General features: G+C 37.9%; 1 protein-coding gene and 1 pseudogene across 1 annotated transcript in view; both read left to right on the plus strand.

Annotated features, from left to right (window-relative positions):
* Positions 1-22064, plus strand: part of SHOC1 (shortage in chiasmata 1) — an 87569-nt gene that overhangs the window by 10482 nt on the left and 55023 nt on the right. The window contains exons 3-9 of the mRNA XM_024757271.1: positions 4189-4351; positions 4556-4667; positions 5595-5745; positions 6697-6798; positions 7879-7987; positions 16061-16155; positions 16883-17122. Coding sequence (XP_024613039.1) covers positions 4189-4351; positions 4556-4667; positions 5595-5745; positions 6697-6798; positions 7879-7987; positions 16061-16155; positions 16883-17122 — 972 coding nt within the window. The remainder of the gene's footprint in view (positions 1-4188; positions 4352-4555; positions 4668-5594; positions 5746-6696; positions 6799-7878; positions 7988-16060; positions 16156-16882; positions 17123-22064) is intronic.
* Positions 11912-13563, plus strand: LOC112407839 (heterogeneous nuclear ribonucleoprotein K pseudogene; annotated as a pseudogene).

Raw genomic sequence — 22064 nt, forward strand, 5'->3', positions numbered from 1 at the left:
TATTGTATATGCCTTATAGTATTTTTAAATGTTAACAGTATTTTGGGAACATTTCACCATATATTTAAGTTTTCTTCCAAATTATGGCTTTTAATGACTGCAGCTTTTAATCTTATTCATGTATTATAGATTTCCCAATTAATGTTGTTTTTAATTTAAAGTAGGTTCCTAAATGTATTGTTGACCTGAAATAAATAGATAGCCAGATATTTCTCCTGCAAAGATGGGTTTATTTGGGATCAGCAGAGAATTACAATTCCAGGTCTGCAACCATGGTGAGCCACATGTAAGTCCTTGCCCAGCAACAGGGGAACTCTTTTATAGATGGGAAAAGGAAGTTGGGAGGGCTATAGTAAACGAAGAGTCTATGGCTTTTCATTGGCTGAGTCCTTGCCAGGAAAGAAGAGGCGTCTTCCTTCTGTTGGGCTCTGCTATCATAGCAGAGCATGAGAGCTTCCCCTGATCATCTCCCAACTCTATTTAATAAGGTTTCTGTTTCTTAATTTTTTGCATTATGTTTCCACTTCCAATTATTTCCTTAGAGTGAATTTCTGGAAATGAAATTATTGATGTAAGCATTTTTTGGCTATATGTCCACTAGCATGGTATGAGAATACCCTATTCATGCCAGCCTTATCATCATTACTATTGATGTTGTAATACATTTATCCAATGTGATGGGCAAAAAATTATATTTTTACTTGCATTTTTAAAATTACTGGTGTTTAGTGTTCATTTGCATATTTTTATGTTGTGAGATGATTCTCTTCTTTGTCTCTTTTTCTATTCTTATATTTTATCTTTATGTATCAAAGATATCAATAGCCCCAAATATATTTAATTTGAACCTAACCAGTCCTGTCAGTGTTTCCTTTATGATTTCTTTCATTGTTTTTAATACTGAGAAAATTCTTCCTTGGATTAAATAAATATTTATTCATATTTTTTTGAGGTTTTCTTCAAGATTTTAGCATATGTTTAAAAGTAAAAATAAAAAATTTTTTTCCTAAATGTTTTGGCAGTTGTCCCAATATTGTTTATGGAATACTCTTTCCTTTCCCCACTGATTAGAAATGTCAGTTACATCATATGCCAAATCCTCATCCACATTACTGTTTGTTTCTGGATTTTCTATTATGTTCTATTGATTTACCTATTACTGTGTCAATATCATACAGTTTTAACTATTTAATACACTAGTGTAACATGTATTAATAGTCTCCTCATTTTTTTCCTACTCTCACGTCTATATTCTTCCAGACTTACTTTGTAATCAGTTTTCCAAGTTCCAAGACAGACCACTTGAGATATCGAAATGTTATTGGTACCTTTTAGAATTTTTACCATAGTTAGTCTTTTTAGCCAGGAAAACGGTTTATCTTGCCTTTTCTTCAAGTTTATTGATTGATTGATTGATTGATAATGCTCCTCAGTAACATTTTATGGTTTCCTCCATATACTTTCTGCACATTTTTGTTTATTCCTCAATATTTGCATATTTGTGGCCATCATGAACGAGTTTTTCCATTAATTTTTGACTAGGTTTATATATATATATTTGAAAACCATTGATTTTATAATTTTTTATCAGACACTTTAGTGAACTCAGTTGTTTCATTTCGTTATCTTGGGTTTTCTAAGTAGACAAAAGTATCTTCTGCAAAGAATAACCCTACCTTCTTTCCTGTCAGTAGACCTGTTTCCTTCTGCTTTTTTTCGTAGTTAACTAGCCAAAATTTTGTTTCCTCATGACAATTTAACACTCCTCTACAATAGAGGAAAACAGTCTCCTCATATCTGTGTTGGTACATATACTAGTGGTAATAAGGTAAGAAATCCAGGGTATGCTGGATTTCTTAGAATATAAGGAAGTAACACCCCTGGTAAAACCTTTGATAGTTATAAAGAACATTAGTTGTGGTGTGATGCTGCCCTCAAGTGGCTCCACCACAGAAAAAGGTGGTTACAATGTTCATTGCAGCACTATTTACAATAGCCAGGAGATGGAAGCAAACTTAGTGTCCATTGACAGATGAATGGATAAAGATGTGGCGCATATATACAGTGGAATATTACTCAGCCATAAAGAGAACTTGAGTTATTTGTAGTGAGGTGGATGGACCTAGAGTCTGTCATACAGAGTGAAGTAAGTCAGAAAGAGAAAAACAAATACCATATACTAACACATACATATGGAATCTAAAAAGAAAAAAAAATGGTTCTGAAGAACCTAGGAGCAGGGCAGGAATAAAGACGCAGACGTAGAGAACGGACTTGAGGACACGGGGAGGGGGAAGGGTAAGCTGGGACGAAGTGAGAGAGTGGCATGGACATATATACACTACCAAATGTAAAATAGATAGCTAGTGGGATGCAGCCACATAGCACAGGGAGATCAGCTCAGTGCTTTGTGTCTACCTAGAGGGGTGGGAAAGGGAGGGTGGGAGGGAGACACAAGAGGGAGGGGATATGGGGATATATGTATACATATAGCTGATTCACTTTGTGATACAGCAGAAACTAACACACAGTTGTAAAGCAATTATACTCCAATAAAGACATTTTTTAAAAAAAAAGGTGGTTAGAAAACAAGACCTCATAACTGATATGAGGCATCCTCATGGGCTCCCAGAAATACCAAGATGAGCCTGTAGGAAGGAAAGATGGCTAGAGGGGCTGTGTTTGAAAGTGGAAGGTGGAGATGGGGATATAAATGAATGCTGTTTGGGTTTTTACTGTTAACATGACTTCATTAGTACTTACAGAATGGATTTACGAACAAACCGTCTTTAAATCGTCTCAGCTAAACCCTGCTTAGACATGAAACTGATTTTGGCTAGCTTTCTGCTGTGTATCATGCTTGGGAAGCTCTTGGCCACAGGATTGTCAAGAACTTAACAGGTTCCAATAAACAGATAAACAATCTCTTAGGAGGCTAGTTTACACAACAAGTTCTCTTTTGGTATTTTAAGTTAGCACTAGGCAAAGAGATGGTCCCTGCCTCTCTACTCTACACCACATATTTATTAAGCACATGTATACCAGTGATGTAGCTGGTCATGGGAGACATCACTTCATGCTATCCTTCTCTCATACCATTCTAAAATTACATAACTGAAAGGCCACTGCCCAAAACAAGAGACCATTGCTTCCCCTTCGAGGTGGCTTTCGCTTTGGGGAGCTTGGTTTTCTGAGTAGTTCCTCATCTGAGTTTATATTTTCCTCTTTCTTTTTCCACTCAGAGATTATTGAGGAATGGGAGTAGGTTTTATGTTCCCTCCTGGGCCTAGAAACTGCTAAAGCACTGACACTGTTAGCTAAGATTCTAAAGTGGCCCAAACATGATAGGGTGGGGATAGAGAGGAGAAACCTATTCCAACAATTAACTGTTAGCAGTCGTGTTTCCTAATATGTAAGCTGTGTCACACTTCTCTAGTAGATACTTCAGTACACAGCTTCCATCGTAATTAATTTTATAACAAACATGTTTGAACAACCTTAGCGTGCTAGAACCAGAGTTGACCTCATTTATAGGCTTTTTAGACCATCTCCATTCCCTACATGTCAGTCTCTGGGGATGAATTGGAGACCTTAAGAGATAAAATCTTACAGAGAAGAAAACACTAGGGTCAGCAAGAGTCAAATGCTTTTATTTCTTTACAATCTTGCTGAGGCTAACCCTGGCTATTTTGAGGCATAAGACCACAAGGTGTTTTCCTCCATTGATTAATTTTGTTGGAAAAAAATATGAGCCTTTACAACTCTTTCAGGACATTTGGTTACTACTCAGTGTACTAAATAATGTTACATTTTATTGAGCTTCTGCCTGTGTACCAGTACTATGCTACATGATTTATTTGCACAGCACAGTGAAGAACTAGAGAATTTAAAATGTGTTCGACCGTTATGGATAAAATAAGCTATAACAATATATTGTACAACACAGGGAATATAGCCAATATTTTATAATAACTATAAATAGAGTATAACCTTTAAAAATTATGAACGCCTATATTGTACACCTGTAACATATAATATTGTACATCATCTATACTTTAAATAAATAAATTTTAAAAATGCGTTTGAAAACCCCGACTGTATCAATGGCTGACTACAGTAACTATCTAGATCCTTTTGTATAACTTTTAGATTTCTTCTTCTTCCTTTATATTTCTTATTTATTTTCAGATTTGTATATTGATGAAGAAATAATTTTTGTAAATAATTTGATGACCTATAGAAGTCAGCTACCAACTTCGCATACTCTGTTGAGTAGGCTAAAACTATTTTTGGTAAAGGATCCCCTGTTGGATTTCAAAGGACAGATGTTCACAGAAGCTGATTTTTTCAGGTACTTAGTTGCCCAGTGTTGTGAATATTTTTAAGAGAAGAAAATATTCTTTGTATGCTCACAAGTCTAGATGTTATCAATCATAGTATTTTATCATTGGTTACCTCAACTCTAATTTTAATCACTATGTATTTTGATTAACTACATTTGGTATGTACCTTGCTTTTAGTAAACACTAATTTAATGTTTTATTTTTTTGTTAAGGGAGTGTTTCTCTATTCAAGGAGATATGAAAGATTTTGTGGAAGATTTTTACATGGATAAAGAGAACTTTTGTCAGGAGAAGCTAGAAGATACAGTAGGTTTAAATGAAGCTGTAATATTTGCTTTCAGTAATTTTTAAATAAAAGTTAGTAAATCACACTTTTACAAGATGTAGTAATATACATTGGCCATTTACTATTGTCAAGTTAAAAAGACTTGATAACGGATCGAGCGTGTATCAATTAAAGAGTCAAATTTACTTCAGAGACAGTGGTCTAAACCTTGGCTACACATTGGAAGTACTTGATAAATTTTAATAAAATTCTGAAGCCTGGATCCTACTCAGATATATTCTGATTTAATTGGTCTGGTGTACAGCCTAGGTATAGGGAATTTTTTAATTTTAATCAATATACCTGGTATAGGACATTAAGTGTTCATATATATATTGGTCTTAAGGCGTTTAAAGGTTTTTTTTTCTTTTTACTAAAAACTTTAACACACATGGTAAAATAATTAATTCACCTATTAGCCCCTTTTCTCCAGTCTCCCTCTTCCTCCCCTGTTAATTCTGAGAGTTATGCACATATAGTCTCACTTGTTGAAGAATCCAGTTCTGTAGGAATGAAAGAGAAATAAATTCTGTGGAATGCAGTAAAGATCCATTCCATTCCATCTGCTCTTTTTACTTCTCCATTCACCAGCTCTCATTTGCTGCAGTGATTGTTTTTAATTTAGAATTTTGAAAATTTGTTATTAACATAAAAGAAGATACTTCTGCATCTAGGGATATTGTATGTCACTAATGTAATCGGTGGCCATGAAGGATATTACTCAGAGAGAACATTGCTTGTAATATATTTTTTTGGCTGCTACATTTACTTTTTAAATAAAATGTATGCAGAGCATTAAAGTTTTTGAGTGTGGGTTTAGTTTAAAATTTGGTACACCAATTAAGCAAATGTATCTATTTATGAACTCAGAAATATTTATTTGGAAAACCTCACTAAAAACTAGTTTTACCTATATGTTATTTCAGGCATCAATTTTGCCTGAGTGTGAATTCTTAATATCTGCAAGCCTCAAACAAGAAGTTGATATTCCATCACTCTCAGAACTGAAGGAGTCATTAAACTTAATGCCAGAAATGATAAATTATGTAGATGAAAATGAAAAGCTTTTCAGAAGAGGTGAGAGTTAAATTTAAAATCTATTACTTGTTAGAACTACTTAATAATGTTTGTTATAAAAATTCTTGTTCATTAAACTTCTTTCTGAACCTTGAGATTTTTAAAGTGTCCTGTAAGTTTGCACAACGAAATCTCAAAATTATTGATAAGACACTTTTGTCATTGTCTCCTCTTTATACACTTGCAAGCTTAAAATGTCTCTGAAATTAATTAAACCATTTCAAGATAATTATAAAAATAGAGCTAAAACACATATGACAGTATTAATTTTTTTTGAGTTATTTTCTTATACATAGTGACAAAGCACTAACAACTTCTGTGCTGACTTTAGAAGCTCAGAGTAAGGTTATGATTCATGGAATCAGATGACTGGGAGAGTCATAACCTAGAATTTACATGGTTTCTTCCCAGTTAGACTAGTAAATATTGTCGAAGTCTTTTAATATAATTTGAGCCCAAATATTTAACTGTCCTCTCATACATTCCAGTTGAAATAATTGAAGATAAATAATATTAGGGAGGAGTGAAGGGGGATTTGTGATATCCATTGAGAATAGGGATGATTGCCATCAACAGACTTGAAGGAATTCTTGCGGACAAGAGTAAATCAGGGGATTACTGATGAGCCTACAAGTCAGGCAAGGTAATGAAAAGCCAACCTAAGTAAATAGATCAAATTTATACCAGAACTTGAAAATCTAGCAGAGCTCAAAACTGCAGGTGGCCCATGGGCTTGTTAGAAGGACACAAATCTATGCATGGTAATGGAAAAGGACAGGTGAATGTACTGAATGACTGTGGTGCTACACTCCCAGCCTTCACTTGGCCCTGATGGTGTACTAAATGACTCCTCAGAATCATTGCCACTGAAGAATGAACAAGACTACAGAAAAACTAATATCATAGTACTTTTGCTGGTAGTAGGCTTTTTCCTTTTTTTTTTTTTCCCAGATCTTACTATCAAGCATGGAATTTACATTGAGGATATAAAATGCAGCTCCACAGAAATTTTGGCCATTCAAAGTCAATGTGAATCAGAGTACAAGGAACCAGGTAGAAATTTTGAATAAATCATGGAGCTTATCAGGGGATACCTATATATGATGTAAAAGTTCAATACATTCACATATAAAGTCTACTATGAGACAGTTTTCATGTATAAAATTTGATTATTGCAAGCCAAGTTGTTCTTTTATCTACCCCTTTACATTTGTTACTATCATTAACATCCTTCTAGCATCAAAAGAGGAGATTTACAAAGATTGAGGAAGAGGAATGGAGGAAATAGCATTAATATTAAAAATAGAAATCTTGTAATTTTATAGCTCAGTTAAAAAGAACTTTATATTTTACCTCAGTATTAGCAGTCTTGCTGACCCTTGTTATACTTTTGTAAATTTAACTTTTTAATCCCCAAAGCAATCCCATCATTATTGTTACTATCACTATCCTGCCAAATTTGGAATCTCAGAATCATCTCTTGTTCCAGTGTAATGCCAGATTGTATTGCTCCCTAACTATGTTGATGATGCTGTTATTTAGTTACATTTATATCTGATCATATTAATCATCTATTTGGAAGTATACTGCTTTATTTATGAAAGTGACAGAAACACACTGACTACTTATGATAAATGAGGATTCGTTTTTCAAGCCCACCCTATAAAAGATACAACTCTGTGCTAGGCCACCTAGACTCCATACTTTTTAAGGTGAAAAATTACTGTCTATTAATACTATTTGTTTAACATCACCAGTATTTAGTATGGAGATAAAAATAGTACTACCTCTTAAGTACTGACAACATAAGTTGTCAGAATTGAAAACATTGTTACACATAAAGTCTTAGAATTTATCTTATATAGTAAACAATAAAGTTTAGTTGCCAATGTATTTTTTAAAAATCACTAGTATATAGTTGAGACACCATGTGGTATATGTGTAATCCTTTATATAGATGGAAATTTAAAACTGTTATTTTGTGTTTCAAACAACCCAAATTTCTTTTGATTGAAAATTTCTGTTGTAACACAATGATCAAACATAATAGTTGCTTACAAAAAGTTATGAATTTATACATAATTTTATTCAATGTTTATGTAACATGATTTTTTAAATTTTTATATATTCTAGTAGAGTTAGAAATGCCATTAACTCATCTACACCTAACAAACCAATGTTCTTCAGTGAATTCATTATGTGCAGAACTTCAGAAATTTCCATCTTCTCCTGCTTGTAAAATGTAAGTAAAGATTAAATCTAGAACTCAAATTGAAATTCAGAAGAAGCAATCTTTAATTAAATCTCTCCATATAAAGTCAATTTCCCAGATAGCTCTGTGAAAAAAAAATGTGAGAGATTAAATGGTGTTCATAGTAAGCAACTGAAGGGAATATATGAATTTTTCATACATAATTGTGATGTACATAATTGTTTTTATATGCATAGAATATCTTTAGAAGGGCACACAAAAATCAGGTACTGTTGGTTGAGCCCAGAAGGGAACTGGGTAACCTGGCAATATCGGAGGTAGTAAGTGATCAAGCTAGGCTCTTTTATACTTTTAGTATTTCGAATGTGAATATATTACCATTAAATATAAACAACTTGAAAATTTTAATTTTAAATTTAAAATTTAAACAATCTGCTTAGAACATTGCCAGTGGATGCTTACCAATGACACTGCCTCTATTGTCACTCACTACCATGAAATACAGTGTAGCAGTATATTGGTTTGTTAGGGCTGCCATAACAAATACCGTGGACTGGCTGGCTTAAACAACAGAAACTTATTTCTTCACAGTCTAGAGGCTGGAAGTGCAAGATCAAGGTATCAGCAGGATTGGATTCTTTCTGAGGCCTCTCTCCTTGGCTTGTAGATAGCTGTCTTCTCCCTTTGTCTTTTTTTTTAAAAAAAAAACTTGCTCTTTAATTAATTAATTTATTTATTTTTGGCTGTGTTGGGTCTTCATTTCTGTGCAAGGGCTTTCTCTAGGTTGCGGCAAGCAGGGGCCACTCTTCATTGTGGTGCACGGGCCTCTCACTATCGCGGCTTCTCTTGTGGAGCATGGGCTCTAGGCGCACAGGCTTCAGTAGTCGTGGCGCACGGGCTTAGTTGCTCCGCGGCATGTGGGATCTGCCCAGACCAGGGCTTGAACCCGTGTCCCCTGCATTGGCAGGCAGATTCTCAACCACTGTGCCACCAGGGAAGCCCCTCCCTTTGTCTTCATGTGGTCTTTCCTCCATGCACGTCTATGCCCTAATCCCCTCTTCTTAAAAGGATACCAGTTATTTGGATTAGAGCCCACCCTAATCACCCCATTTTAACTTAATTACCTCTTTAAAGGCCCTAGCTCCAAATACAGTCATTCTAAGGTACAGAGAGTTAGGGCTTCAACATATGAATTTTGAGGAGGACAAATTCAGCCCATAATAAGTAGTTAAGAGCCCTGAACTAGAGCCAGATTGCCTGGCTGTATCATTAACTAGCTCTGTGATCTTCATTGCCCTGTGCCTCAGTTTCCTTATCTGTAATATTGGGATAATAATTGTACATACCTCATAGGGTTGTTTTGAGGTCTTCCAAAAGATTTGTCACACCTCTCTGACCAGGAAGAGCCAAGGATAAGAGAGCAGTGTGTTCAGTGGTTGAACAATAGATTTGGCTTTCAACTTACTTCCCTAGGAGTACCAGAGATCACATCCCCTCTCTAACAGAGGACATCCACTGACCTTCTTTACCTGTGTCAATGTGGTACTGGTGTTGGGGAAACGAGATACGTAGAACCAAATAGCCACAAATCCGTTCAGTACAGCCCAGGATGGTCTGTAATCTTCTCAGAATTTATACTGCAGGGTTGGATCATTGTATTCTAGTTTGAGCCAAAATTGCATAGCTTAATAGCCCAGCATCTTTGTCCTCTGAGTCTGAGATAGCTTTGACTGCTATCTTATACCATACAGCATACCTGTAATTTAATGTTTTTTATGTTAGATTAGTCTGCCATCCTGGAATAAAGTCACCTCATTCCCCTACTTCTTATGCTAGTTACACAACTAAGAACATAACCAGTACAACCCCCTTCTTCCCCACTGTAGTCCTAGAACTTAGTATGTCCTAAAATAACACATTTTAAGGAAAATTACAGGAACATCTCCAAGTCTCTAATAAATTATTCCCAGAGTGGACACTGTGTGCTGGGTTTTGAGTTCTTAGCTGTGATTGGCTGATCTGCCAGAGGAGAATGCTCTTGGATTGCTGGAAGCAACTGGAGCATCTCATCACTAGCTGCTCAGGCTTCTGTTAATGGTCTCAGGAAGGTGTCACAGCATAAGATGAAGGAGCCTGACATTGAGGGCCCCAATTATCTTCATCTTCTGGCAAAGAGGTATTTCCTTTGGGGGGTAAATTTGTGCTATACAGAACTCTACCATGAACTAGAACTGCCCATATCAGATATGAACTCTAAAAAAATAGCATGGGATGAGTACAGAAACTATCTATAATTGGTTTAAATATTTTTAATCCCTTTCTTAAGGTGCAAGACGTTTATTTGCAGGACCTATACTTCTTTTTTTATGTGCTCTTTTACTCTTTTTTTTACTCCATATACCCTAATACATCTGTTAAGGCAGATTGGCAGTTAGAAACAAAAACTAGCTGAAATTAGTATAATCTTGAATTTCAATCTTATATTGAAAGTATTTACTTAAACTGCAGTAAACTCTTTAATCACACAAGTCATATACCTACTTATTGTTATAATTCAAATATCTAATGAGAATTTATGAAACTTGTCTTATCTGTGTATTATGATTTGCCAAAGTTAGAACAAAAAGACTTTTTTTTGGTGTTTTAAATAGCAGTGTTATTTTATTTTTTAACATCTTCATTGGAGTATAATTGCTTTACAATGATGTGTTAGTTTCTGCTTTATAACAAAGTGAATCAGCTATACATATACATATATCCCCATATCTCTTCCCTCTTGCTTCTCCCTCACTCCCACCCTCCTTATCCCATCCCTCTAGGTGGTCACAAAGTACCGAGCTGATCTCCCTGTGCTATGCGGCTGCTTCCCACTAGCTATCGGTTTTACATTTGGTAGTGTATATATGTACATGTGTGGAGAAAAGGGAACCCTCTTGCACTGTTGGTGGGAATATAAATTGATACAGCCACTATGGAGAACATTATGGAGGTTCCTTAAAAAACTAAAAATAGAACTACCATATGACCCAGCAATCCCACTACTGGGCATATACCCTGAGAAACCCATAATTCAAAAAGAGTCATGTCTATTTACAATAGCCAGGACATGGAAGCAACCTAAGTGTCCATCGACAGATGAATGGATAAAGAAGATGTGCATATATATATACAATCGAATATTACTCAGCCATAAAAAAAACAAAATTGAGTTATTTGTAGTGAGGTGGATGAACCTAGAGTCTGTCATACAGAGTGAAGTAAGTCAGAAAGAGAAAGACAAATACCATATGCTAACACATATATATGGAATCTAAAAAAAAAAAAATGGTCATAAGAACCTAGGGGCAAGATGGGAATAAGGACGCAGACGTACTAGAGAATGGACTTGAGGATACGGGGAGGGGGAAGGGTAAGCTGCGACAAAGTGAGAGAGTGGCATGGACATATATACACTACCAAACATAAAATAGATAGCTAGTGGGAAGCAGCCACATAGCACAGGGAGATCAGCTCAGTGCTTTGTGACTACCTACAGGGGTGGGATAGGGAGTGTGGGAGGGAGGGATATGGGGACATATGTATATGTATAACTGATTCACTTTGTTATAAAGCAGAAACTAACACACTATTGTAAAGCAATCATGCTCCAATAAAGATGTTTTAAAAAAAAAAGAGTCATGTACCACAATGTTCATTGCAGCACTATTTACAATAGCCAGGACATGGAAACAACATGTGTCCATTGACAGATGAATGGATAAAGAAGATGTGACATATATATATACACAATGGAATATTACTCAGCCATAAAAAGAAACGAACAAAAAGACTTCTAACACTTGTTCAAAGCATTACACTTGTTCAAAGCGTTATGCTCCTTAAAAGCCTATGCTCATTCTCTGTCTAGCTGTGACCGGCTGAGGCAGCATAGGGACGGCATAGGGACAGTAGCCTTGCCTGGCTACTGCAGCACTAGGGTGTCAGTTGGTCCCGCCCAGAACACTTCAGTTCTGCCCTGCAAGGATATATTTAATAACTGATTGTTGTGTCCCTTTAATACAAGAAAATGGAAACTGAACAGCCAGAGGAAACCTTTCCCAACACTGGAACCAATGGCAAATTTGGTAAACGCCTTGCTGAAGATATGGAAGACGAACAAGCTTTTAAAAGATCTAGAAACACTGATGAGAGGGTTGAATTACGCATTCTGCTTCAGAGCAAGAATCCTGGGGAAGTGATTGGAAAAGGAGGCAAGAATATTAAGGCTCTCCGTACAGACTACAATGCCAGTGTTTCAGTCCCAGACAGCAGTGGCCCTGAGCGCATACTGAGTATCAGTGCTGATATTGAAACAATTGGAGAAATTCTGAAGAAAATCATCCCTACCTTGGAAGAGGGCCTGCATTTGCCATCACCCACTGCAACCAGCCAGGTCCCGCTCGAATCTGATGCTGTGGAATGCTTAAATTACCAACACTATAAAGGAAGTGACTTTGACTGCGAATTGAGACTGTTGATCCATCAGAGTCTGGCTGGAGGAATTATTGGGGTCAAAGGTGCTAAAATCAAAGAACTTCAAGAGAACACTCAGACAACAATCAAGCTTTTCCAGGAATGTTGTCCTCATTCCACTGACAGAGTCGTTCTTATTGGAGGAAAACCTGATATGGTTGTAGAGTGCATAAAGATCATCCTTGATCTTATATCAGAGTCTCCCATCAAAGGACGTGCTCAGCCTTATGATCCCAATTTTTACAATGAAACCTATGATTATGGTGGTTTTACAATGATGTTTGATGACTGTTGTGGATGTCCCGTGGGTTTCCCATGTGGGGAAAAGGTGGTTTTGACAGAATGCCTCCTGGTCGGTGTGGGCGTCCCATGCCTCCATCCAGAAGAGATTATGATGATAGGAGCCTTCGCCGAGGACCTCCTCCACCTCCTCCTGGACAAGGGGGCCCGGGTGGTGGCAGAGCTTGGAATCTTCTTCTTCCTCCACCACCACCACCTAGAGAAGGAGATCTAATGGCCTATGACAGAAGAGGGAGACCTGGAGACCGTTATGATGGCGTGGTTGGTTTCAGTGCTGATGAAACCTGGGACTCTGCAGTAGATACATGGAGCCCATCAGAGTGGCAGATGGCTTATGAACCACAGGGTGGCTCTGGATGTGATTTTTCCTATGCTGGGGGTCGTGGCTCATATGGTGATCTTGGTGGACCTATTATTACTACACAAGTAACTGTTCCCAAAGATCTGGCTGGATCTATTATTGGCAAAGGTAGTCAGTGGATTAAACAAACCCGTCATGGGTCAGGAGCTTTGATCAAAATTGATGAGCCTTTAGAAGAGTCCGAAGATCGGATCATTACCATTACAGGAACATGGGCCCAGATACAGAATGCACAGGATTTGCTGCAGAACAGTGTGAAGCAGTATTCTGGAAAGTTTTTCTAAGACTAGTGAAGAACTGAAGGAGTCCTGCATTTTTTTTTTATCTGCTTTTGTTTAAAAAGCCAACATTCCTCTGCTTCATAGGTGTTCTGCATTTGAGGTGTAGTGAAATCTTTGCTGTTCACCAGATGTAATGTTTTAGTTCCTTACAAACAGGGGTGGGGCTGGGGGAGGGTGTGCAGAAACTAACACTGAAATTTTGAAACAGCAGCAGAGTGAGTGAATTTTAAATTTTGCTTATTGGTGGTGGTTTAAAAAAAAAATCCCCCCATGTAATTATTGTGAACACTTTGCTTTGTGGTCACTGTAACATTTGTGGGGTGGGACAGGGAGGAAAAGTAGCAATAGTCCATATGTCCCTGGCATCTAGTCAGAGCAGTATGCAGAATGTAATGCTCTTTTGTAAGACACGTTTTATGATTTTTAAAATAAATTTAGTGAACCTAAAAAATAAATAAATAAATAAATAGATTATCCAAAGGTTCCAGGGCCATTTGAAACAACTTAAAGGAATTGTCTCATCACTGGCGAAATGTAAATAGTTTCCATTGGTTCATGAATACAAAAACTTAAAAATCCCTATTTAAAAAATAGATTTACACCTCAACTGTGAAACTAAAAAAAAAGAGAAAAAGTGTTTTAAAAAAAAAAGAAAGGAAAAATAATATGTAATGTTATTATACTCTTAACTTGCTTTTATGGCCCTAATTACTTTTATTTCAGAAGACAACATTTTGGCTGGAGGTATGCCCAGTTAACAAATATTCTGAGTTCCTGCTACATGTAAAACTCTATGCTAGATTTTATGGTGCTAAAAAGAAAAGTCTGTGTGGCATTGCGTCTTTATTTCCACACTGATTACTGAATCGTGAATATATTTCTATACATGAACAAAGAAGATATCAAATTCAGACATATCTTCAGAAAGCTCCATTAAGAATGAGAATAGGGACTTCTCTGGCGGTCCAGTGGGTAAGACTCCACGCTTCCACTGCAGGGGGCACGGATTCAATCCCTGGTTGGAGAGCTAAGATAGCTTTATGCTACGCAGTGCAGCCAAAAAAAAAAAGGAATGAGAATATTTGTCTATATTATTGTCTTCTGCTGAACATGGCTTGCCTAAATATTTTCTCTTCCTTTCACTTTAAAATAATCGCCTACAATATGAGGTGTCTAGTTGTCAAAGAGACCTTGGTAAGGTTGAAGAATTGTCTAGATTCTCAAATATTGCCACCACATGCCAGATTTTTTGATTATGTGGGTAAATTGGATGGTTTAGACGTAAGACTTAGTTGTCTGCTACTACTCAGAACTGTCAATTTAACTAGCAGTACCTACAATAAGCATGCTCATGTATGCTCCATATGAACGGAGAAACAAAATACAATTCTCACTTAGGAGGGAGTGGGAGGTTTGGGGCATAGATTAAAGGGTTTGTGAATTAATGGTCTCTTCCCTACCAAGGCTAATAACTTCATACCTACTAATAAGCAGTATTTACTGATTTACACTGCTTGTCGTACATACTTCCTTCTCTCCTCAGCACCCAAAACACACAAACAGACAGACATCACTCACTCACACACAAGACTGAAGGACTTGAACTAAACTTTAGGACCTGTCACTTCCTGAGAAGATAGAGCAGACAGAACTTTTTCATAGTTCTGATCCTCAGCCAGTAGAAGCTCCAGAAATTCTGTTTAGAATGGACTTGGTGGGGACAGCGATTTTATAAAAATTTGTGTTGAAGCTACCATTTTGTATGGTAAGCAAGATAATTTTATGTAAATCGCATTTTTATTTTTGGTGGCTTATAGTGTTGGTGCTAGCATGGTTTACGGAAGGAAATGCTAAAACCCTCCCAAGTCAGCCCCCTCTGGCTCCAGCTTCCACTGAAGGAAATGGAAGGAAGTAGAAGTAAGTTACAGGAAAGCAGGAGCAGTTAGGGAGCTGACAAACTGACAAACCTTCCTAGGGTAGGAGGAAGTAAGCATTTGAAATTTGGTCTGTGGAACTCTCTACTTCAGTTTACACATTTATAAAATAAAGTTCATTTTTTAAAAATAAATTTATTTATTTTATTTTTGGCTGCATTGGGTCTTTGTTGCTGCACGCGGGCTTTCTCTAGTTGTGATGAGCAGGGGCTACTCCTCATCGCAGTGCGTGGGCTTCTCATTGCGGTGGTTCTCTTGTTGCGGAGCACAGCCTCTAGGCGCGCAGGCTTCAGTAGTTGTGGCGCGTGGGCTTCTCATTGCGGTGGTTCTCTTGTTGCGGAGCACAGCCTCTAGGCGCGCAGGCTTCAGTAGTTGTGGCGCGTGGGCTTCTCATTGCGGTGGTTCTCTTGTTGCGGAGCACAGCCTCTAGGCGCGCAGGCTTCAGTAGTTGTGGCGCGTGGGCTCAGTAGTTGTGGCATATGGACTTATTTGCTCCGTGGCATGTGGGATCTTCCTGGACCAGGGCTAGAATCCGTGTCCCCTGCATTGGCAGGCGGATTCTTAACCACTGCGCCACTAGGGAAGCCCTAAAATAGAGTTCATTTTTGACATGCTTTTGAGTGTAGAAAATACTTAGAAAAATACTTTTCTTGAAATTTTATTATGCAAAAAGACAATATAATTAATAAATTAAACTTTAACTCTTCTTTTTCAGTAGTTTGCTTATTGCTGAAGAATCAGCTAACAAATACTGTATGGTGTGGCAATCAGAAAGCTGCAGAAGCTCTTTGAATCCATTTTTGTTTAGAGGTAAAGGTTAATTGATTTTGAATGCTAAATAGAAAGTATAGATAAAAGGTACAATCAGTAGAAATGTATTGTCAGTATTATTATTATTGAAAATACTGTCATTATAAAAAGCACCATTCCAAAATTAGGATTTCAAAATTTATAATCCTAATTTTGGGTTAAGGCTTGTAATGCAGTTAATAATATTAAGTAGTTGTGCTACTTCAGTTCCTCCATACAATATTCTGTGTCCCTACTTAGGCTAATAAGTAATGAAGCAGAAAGTTCTGTGTCAAAATATTTAAAATGATAGTCATCATAAAAATCTGATAAAATATATCATCTTGTTTAGGCTCATTATAATGAATTGGAATTTCTGATTTAATAAATCTTATGTTAACTCTTCAAAATATTGTCAAATGTATTAATTTAGTGATTACTAAAATGGTCAAACAAAATAATAGTTCCATCTCCTAAATAGTAGAATAATTTTAACTTCATGATATTTCCGTAAGTTGAAATAAACCTTTATGTAACTTCTATTGCTATAATATTTTGGACTTTTACAAATATTAGCATCTTGAAGATGAAATACTAGACATAACTTTATTTTAGTTTTTTTCTAATTTGTAAAAATCTATTTTGTAAGAAATTTCCAGTGTGGTTCTGTTTATTGTGTTTTTTTATCTTTTTTGCCCTGTGGACTGTTTCTCACTATTTGTTTTTTGGTTTGTTGTGGTTTTTTAAGTGCCAAGAACTGGAGAGCCCAACAGTCTATATTCAGTTGTAGATTTTAAAAAGATATTTTCTATTGAAGAAGAAAGGCTTGTGGTTAATCCTGAAAATGCAGAGTGGTGGAAACAAGCAGGACTAAATCTGATAATGACAGAAACTTTGGAACATCTAAGTACATATCTGTATCATAATCTATCTTCTGATGATAGTAAACTGGAGACATTTTTGCCTACCAATGTGCTTCAATTAAAATGTAAGTATGTAATAGTAAATATCACTTGTGTAAACATTTTCAGAATGAGATGTTAGATACTGGCTTTCCGCTAGGTTATTGGGAAAATAAAACTAAATTCCAACATTAAATATAGCTCTGGCTCCGCCAGAATTTATAACTTCGACCTTCACTAAGCCTCATTTTCTTCCTTGAAAAAATGAGGAAGTTTGACTAGCTAATCATTAAATCTCTTTCTGTCCTAAAATTCTATAGTCTCAGCTTTAAATGTCTAGCCATTTTCAATTAGTGTCTTTGTTTTCTTTTATAAATGATTAATTTCTAGCCCATTTTCTGTTTACATCAGCCTAGATACAAACCAGCACTGTTATTTTTCAGCCTGACAGCTGAGCTTTAAGTGTTCAATCATATCTAGTAATCTCTCTTCAACAATAGAAAATCTTCCTTTGTTGCCAAAAAGTTTACTCATTAAGGGTTTTTTACTTGTATAAGTTAAGAAGACAAAAATGTCTTTTGAGTTAATTTTTTTTCTTCTTCTAGGAACTTTATGTTCTCCCAAGTTCTTTGAGCATATTTATGATTATTACCTTGAACTCTTTATTGGGTAGATTGCTTATCTTCACTTCACTTAGTTCTTCTTCTGGGGTTTTATCTTGTTCCTTCATTTGGAGCATAGTCCTCTGTCCCCTCATTTTTCCTGATTCACAGTTTTTATTTCTATATGCGTGGTAGGTTGGGTATGTTTCCCAGTCTTGTAGAAGTGGTCTTTTGTAGGAGATGTCGTATGTGTCCCAGCAGCACACTCCCCTCTGGCCACCAGAGCTATATGCACTAGGGGTGCCTCTTATGTGGGCTGTCTAGGCACTTCTGTTGTGGCAGACTGACTAATGTGAGTGGTCTGATAGGCATGGCTGGCCCCTTGTCCAGTTGGTTGCAAAGCCCTGCCCTTGTGTGGAGGCTGCAGGCTACTAGTGGGCAGGGCTGGGTCACAAGGTGGCTGGAGCTCTGGGGGCCCCCGGGGCTACTGCTGGCCCACTCATGGGCAAAGCCAGGTCCCAGGATGGCTGGTTATAGACCTGGGGGTCACAGATCTAATGTCAGCCTGCTGGTAGGTGGGGTTGGTTTTTGACACCTCAGGGACTTGGGGTGTCCTGAAGCTGATGTCTGCCAGCTGGTGGGTGGGGTCAGACCCTGAGGTGGCTGGCTGAGGGGCCAAGGTGTCCCAGAGCTGACATTAGCCTACTGGGGGCTGGCAGTGGGACTCAAGGGATCCAGGGCTAGTGCCCACCCACTGATAGGTAGAGACAGGTGCTGGGGTCTCTGGCTGCAGGGTCCTGGGGTGTCATAGCTGGTATTGGCCTGCTGGTGGGCAGGGCTGAGGCCTAGGAGATTCTGGGGCTGTTGTCCAGCCACTGGTGGGCAGGAATGGGTCCTGGGCCTTCTGGTGGGCAGGACCAGGTCCCAGGGTGGCTAGGGGTTCAGGGGTGCCTGCTGGTGGGTGGGGCTGTGTCCCCACGCAGCTAGCTGGTTGACCTGAGGCGTCCCAGTACTAGTCGACAGGCTGATGGGTGGGGCCAGTCCCAGTGCTAATAAGCTAGAGGGAGGATTCCAAAATGGCACTTGCCATCACCAGAATCCTCATGGCAGAATGAGCTCCCAAAAAATGGCTACTGCCAATTTCTGTGTCCCCGGAGTGAGCTCCAATTGCCGCTGGCCTTTTTGGAAATCTCTCCAAGATCAACTGGTGGGTCTGATCCAGGCTCCTTTCAAAGTACTGCTTCTGCCCTGGGTCTCAGGGTGAGTGAGATTTTGTGTGCCTCCTTTGAGAGTGGAGACTCTTTCCTACAGCTCTCCTGCTCTCCCCAAATTAAGCCCTTGTGGTCTTCAAAGTCAAATGTTCTGGGGGCTCGTCCTCCTGGTGCATGACCCCAGCCATGAAAGCCTATGTGGGGCTCGGACCCCTTACTCTTTGGAGAGAACCTCTGCAATTAACCTCTGTAATTATCCTCCCATTTGTGAGTCACCCACCCGGCGGGGGGGTATGGGTGTCGACTATATTCTGTCTCCACCCCTCCTCTCTGTCTCGTTGTGGTTTCTTCTTTATATCTTTAGTTGTAGAAGATCTTTTTCTTCTAGTCTTCAGGTCTTTCTCATCAATAGTTGCCCTGCAAATAGTTGTACTAATTTTGGTGTGCCCATGGGTGGAGGTGAGCTCAGGGTGTTCCTGCTCCACCATCTTGGCCACCCCCCCTCCTCTTTTGAGTTATTTTGGTTGCTATGTATGCCATTATAGTAAATGGAACATACTTAGACTCAATTATACCTTTTTGAAATATGTATTGTTTTCAATACGTATTGTTTTAAAATCAGTTTGTGCAATAGTTAATAAATTTAGCTTTTAAAGGAGCTGGGGAAGTTACTTTTATTTTATTACAGAGTAAATAAATATATTTAAAAGTGAATTTTAGGGACTTTCCTGGTGGTGCAGTGGTTAAGAATCCGCCCGCCAATGCAGGGGACACGGGTTCGAGCCCTGGTCCGGGAAGATCCCACATGCCGCAGAGCAACTAAGCCCGTGCACCACAACTACTGAGCCCACATGCCACAACTACTGAAGCCCACGTGCCTAGAGCCCGTGCTTCACAACGAGAGAAGCCACCACAATGAGAAGCTCGTGCACCACAACGAAGAGTAGTCCCCACTTGCCGCAACTAGAGAAAGCCCACGCACAGCAACAAAGACCCAATGCAGCCAAAAATAAATAAGTAAATAAAATTTTTTTAAGAAGTGAATTTTAGACATTACTGTGTACGTTGGAAGACTGCTCTAAGGAAATAGGAATTGGGGTGAGAATTGTTATCAAGGGATGTTTCAAAGACAGAAGACAGAGGGCTTTGGATGTGGTAGAAAAGAGGGTAGATAAACAGACTATGTCAAGCAAATGCACACCAGTCTATCCTAAGACCCAGATGGTTACCCATGGTAGAAGAAGAATTTTAAAAGAGATGAGGTCAGATTGTGAGACAAAGAAAAGAGAGAAGATGATTTTATGGAGTCTTCCAATATCCTTAATAATGTATTAAATCTATAAAATTATGTATAATCTTTATTATGATATATAACTATATTGAGGTTAAAATGAAACATATAACTCATCTTGTTATCTAGTAGAATTATGAATCCCGAAGTTTCATCCTGAAGTTTAAAAAGCAATAACTTTATCAGGAGCCCATGGCCACGTTGTCAGGATAGGGGTGGTTAAAGAGAGTAGTAGAGGAAAATAATCAGAAAAGTGAAATAGTAAACAGTTCCTATTTACCTACTAAACACTCCAGAATATCTCTAGAAAATATCTTGGAGGTTGCAAATTGGTAGCACTCAGATCCTGTTCAGCCCACGTACTGTTGACCCATATGGTATTTTAATTAGTTACCAGCATTTAAAATTTGGAGGGTTGTACGAAACTGATCTGTATTTTGAAATTGTCTTTAAAATTCCAAAAATCAGATTCTCACATGGCAACAACTGGTTAGGGCTGGTAGTAGCTCACCATTTAGACAGACCATGCACCCTCCAGTTCACCGTAGTTCCCAGCACTCACAAATTGAGGCCAGGTATTGGTTGGTATTTAGCATTACTCTTGCACTTTTGTCTTATATTTATAATAGTTAAGAGAAAAGTAGAATGTTTCCGATACCAGTATCTCTAATAAAAGCAAAAGCAAAAAAATTTATAGACCACATTTTGGAAGAAAAAAACAAAATCTATCTTCCCAAAGATTATGATTTAAGCTCTGGCCCTGTACTTCACTCATTTACATATTTAGCTGGCCTATAAGGCACTTATGTTTTTTTCAAATAAACTTTGAAGTATAATTTACATATAATAAAATGCACTTGTTCTAACTGTACAGTTTAATGAATTTTGACACATGTATTTTTATACCATGAAACTATCACCACCATTAAGATACAAAATATTTCTATCACCGGGAAGTTCCCTTGTGCTCCATTGCATTCTATAGTGATTCTCCTTCTATCCCACCCTTCTCCCCTACCAACCTTCACCCCTGACTTAAAGTAACCACTGGTCTACTTTCTGTCACTATATATTAGTTTCCCTTGTTCTGGAATTTCATTTATGGAATCATACAGTATGAACTCTTTTGTGTCTGCCTTCTACTCAGAATAACATTTTTGAGATTCACTCATGATGTTGTGTGTATCTGTAGTTCATTTCTTTTTTATTACTGAGGAATTTTTCATTATATGGATGTACCAAGGTTTGTTTATCAACTCTCCTGGATTTTTTTCTAGGTTTTTACTGTTATGAATAAAACTGCTATGAATATTCTTGTAGAAGTCTTTTTGTGGACATTTGTTATCATTTCTCTTCAGTGAATATCTAGGAGTATAACTGTTAGGTTTTATGGTAGGTGTATGTTTAACTCTTTAAGAAACTACTTTTTTCCAAAGTGGTTGCTCTGTTTTACATTTACACCAGCAATGTGTGAGGGTTTCAGTTACTCTATATCCTTGCCAACTCTTGGCATTGAAAATCTTAAATTTTAGCCCTTTTGATGGGTATGTTGTGGTATCTCATTGTGGTTTTAATTTGTATTTTCCTGATAATTAATGACGATGACCATCTTTTTACAAGCTCATTGGCTATATTTATACCTTCTTTTAAAAAATATATAATAGCTTTACGGACATGTAATTCACATACCGTATAATTCACCCATTAAAAGTATATACCTCTCGGGCTTCCCTGGTGGCGCAGTGGTTGAGAGTCCGCCTGCCGATGCAGGGGACACGGGTTCGTGCCCCGGTCCAGGAAGATCCCACGTGCCGCGGAGCAACTGGGCCCGTGTGCCATGGCCGCTGAGCCTGCACGTCCGGAGCCTGTGCTCTACAATGGGAGAGGCCACAACAGTGTGAGGCCCACGTACTGCAAAAAAAAA

The sequence above is a fragment of the Neophocaena asiaeorientalis genome, unplaced genomic scaffold, assembly GCF_003031525.2.
Source record: "Neophocaena asiaeorientalis asiaeorientalis breed wild unplaced genomic scaffold, Neophocaena_asiaeorientalis_V1.1 scaffold432, whole genome shotgun sequence".
Lineage (NCBI taxonomy): Eukaryota > Metazoa > Chordata > Mammalia > Artiodactyla > Phocoenidae > Neophocaena > Neophocaena asiaeorientalis.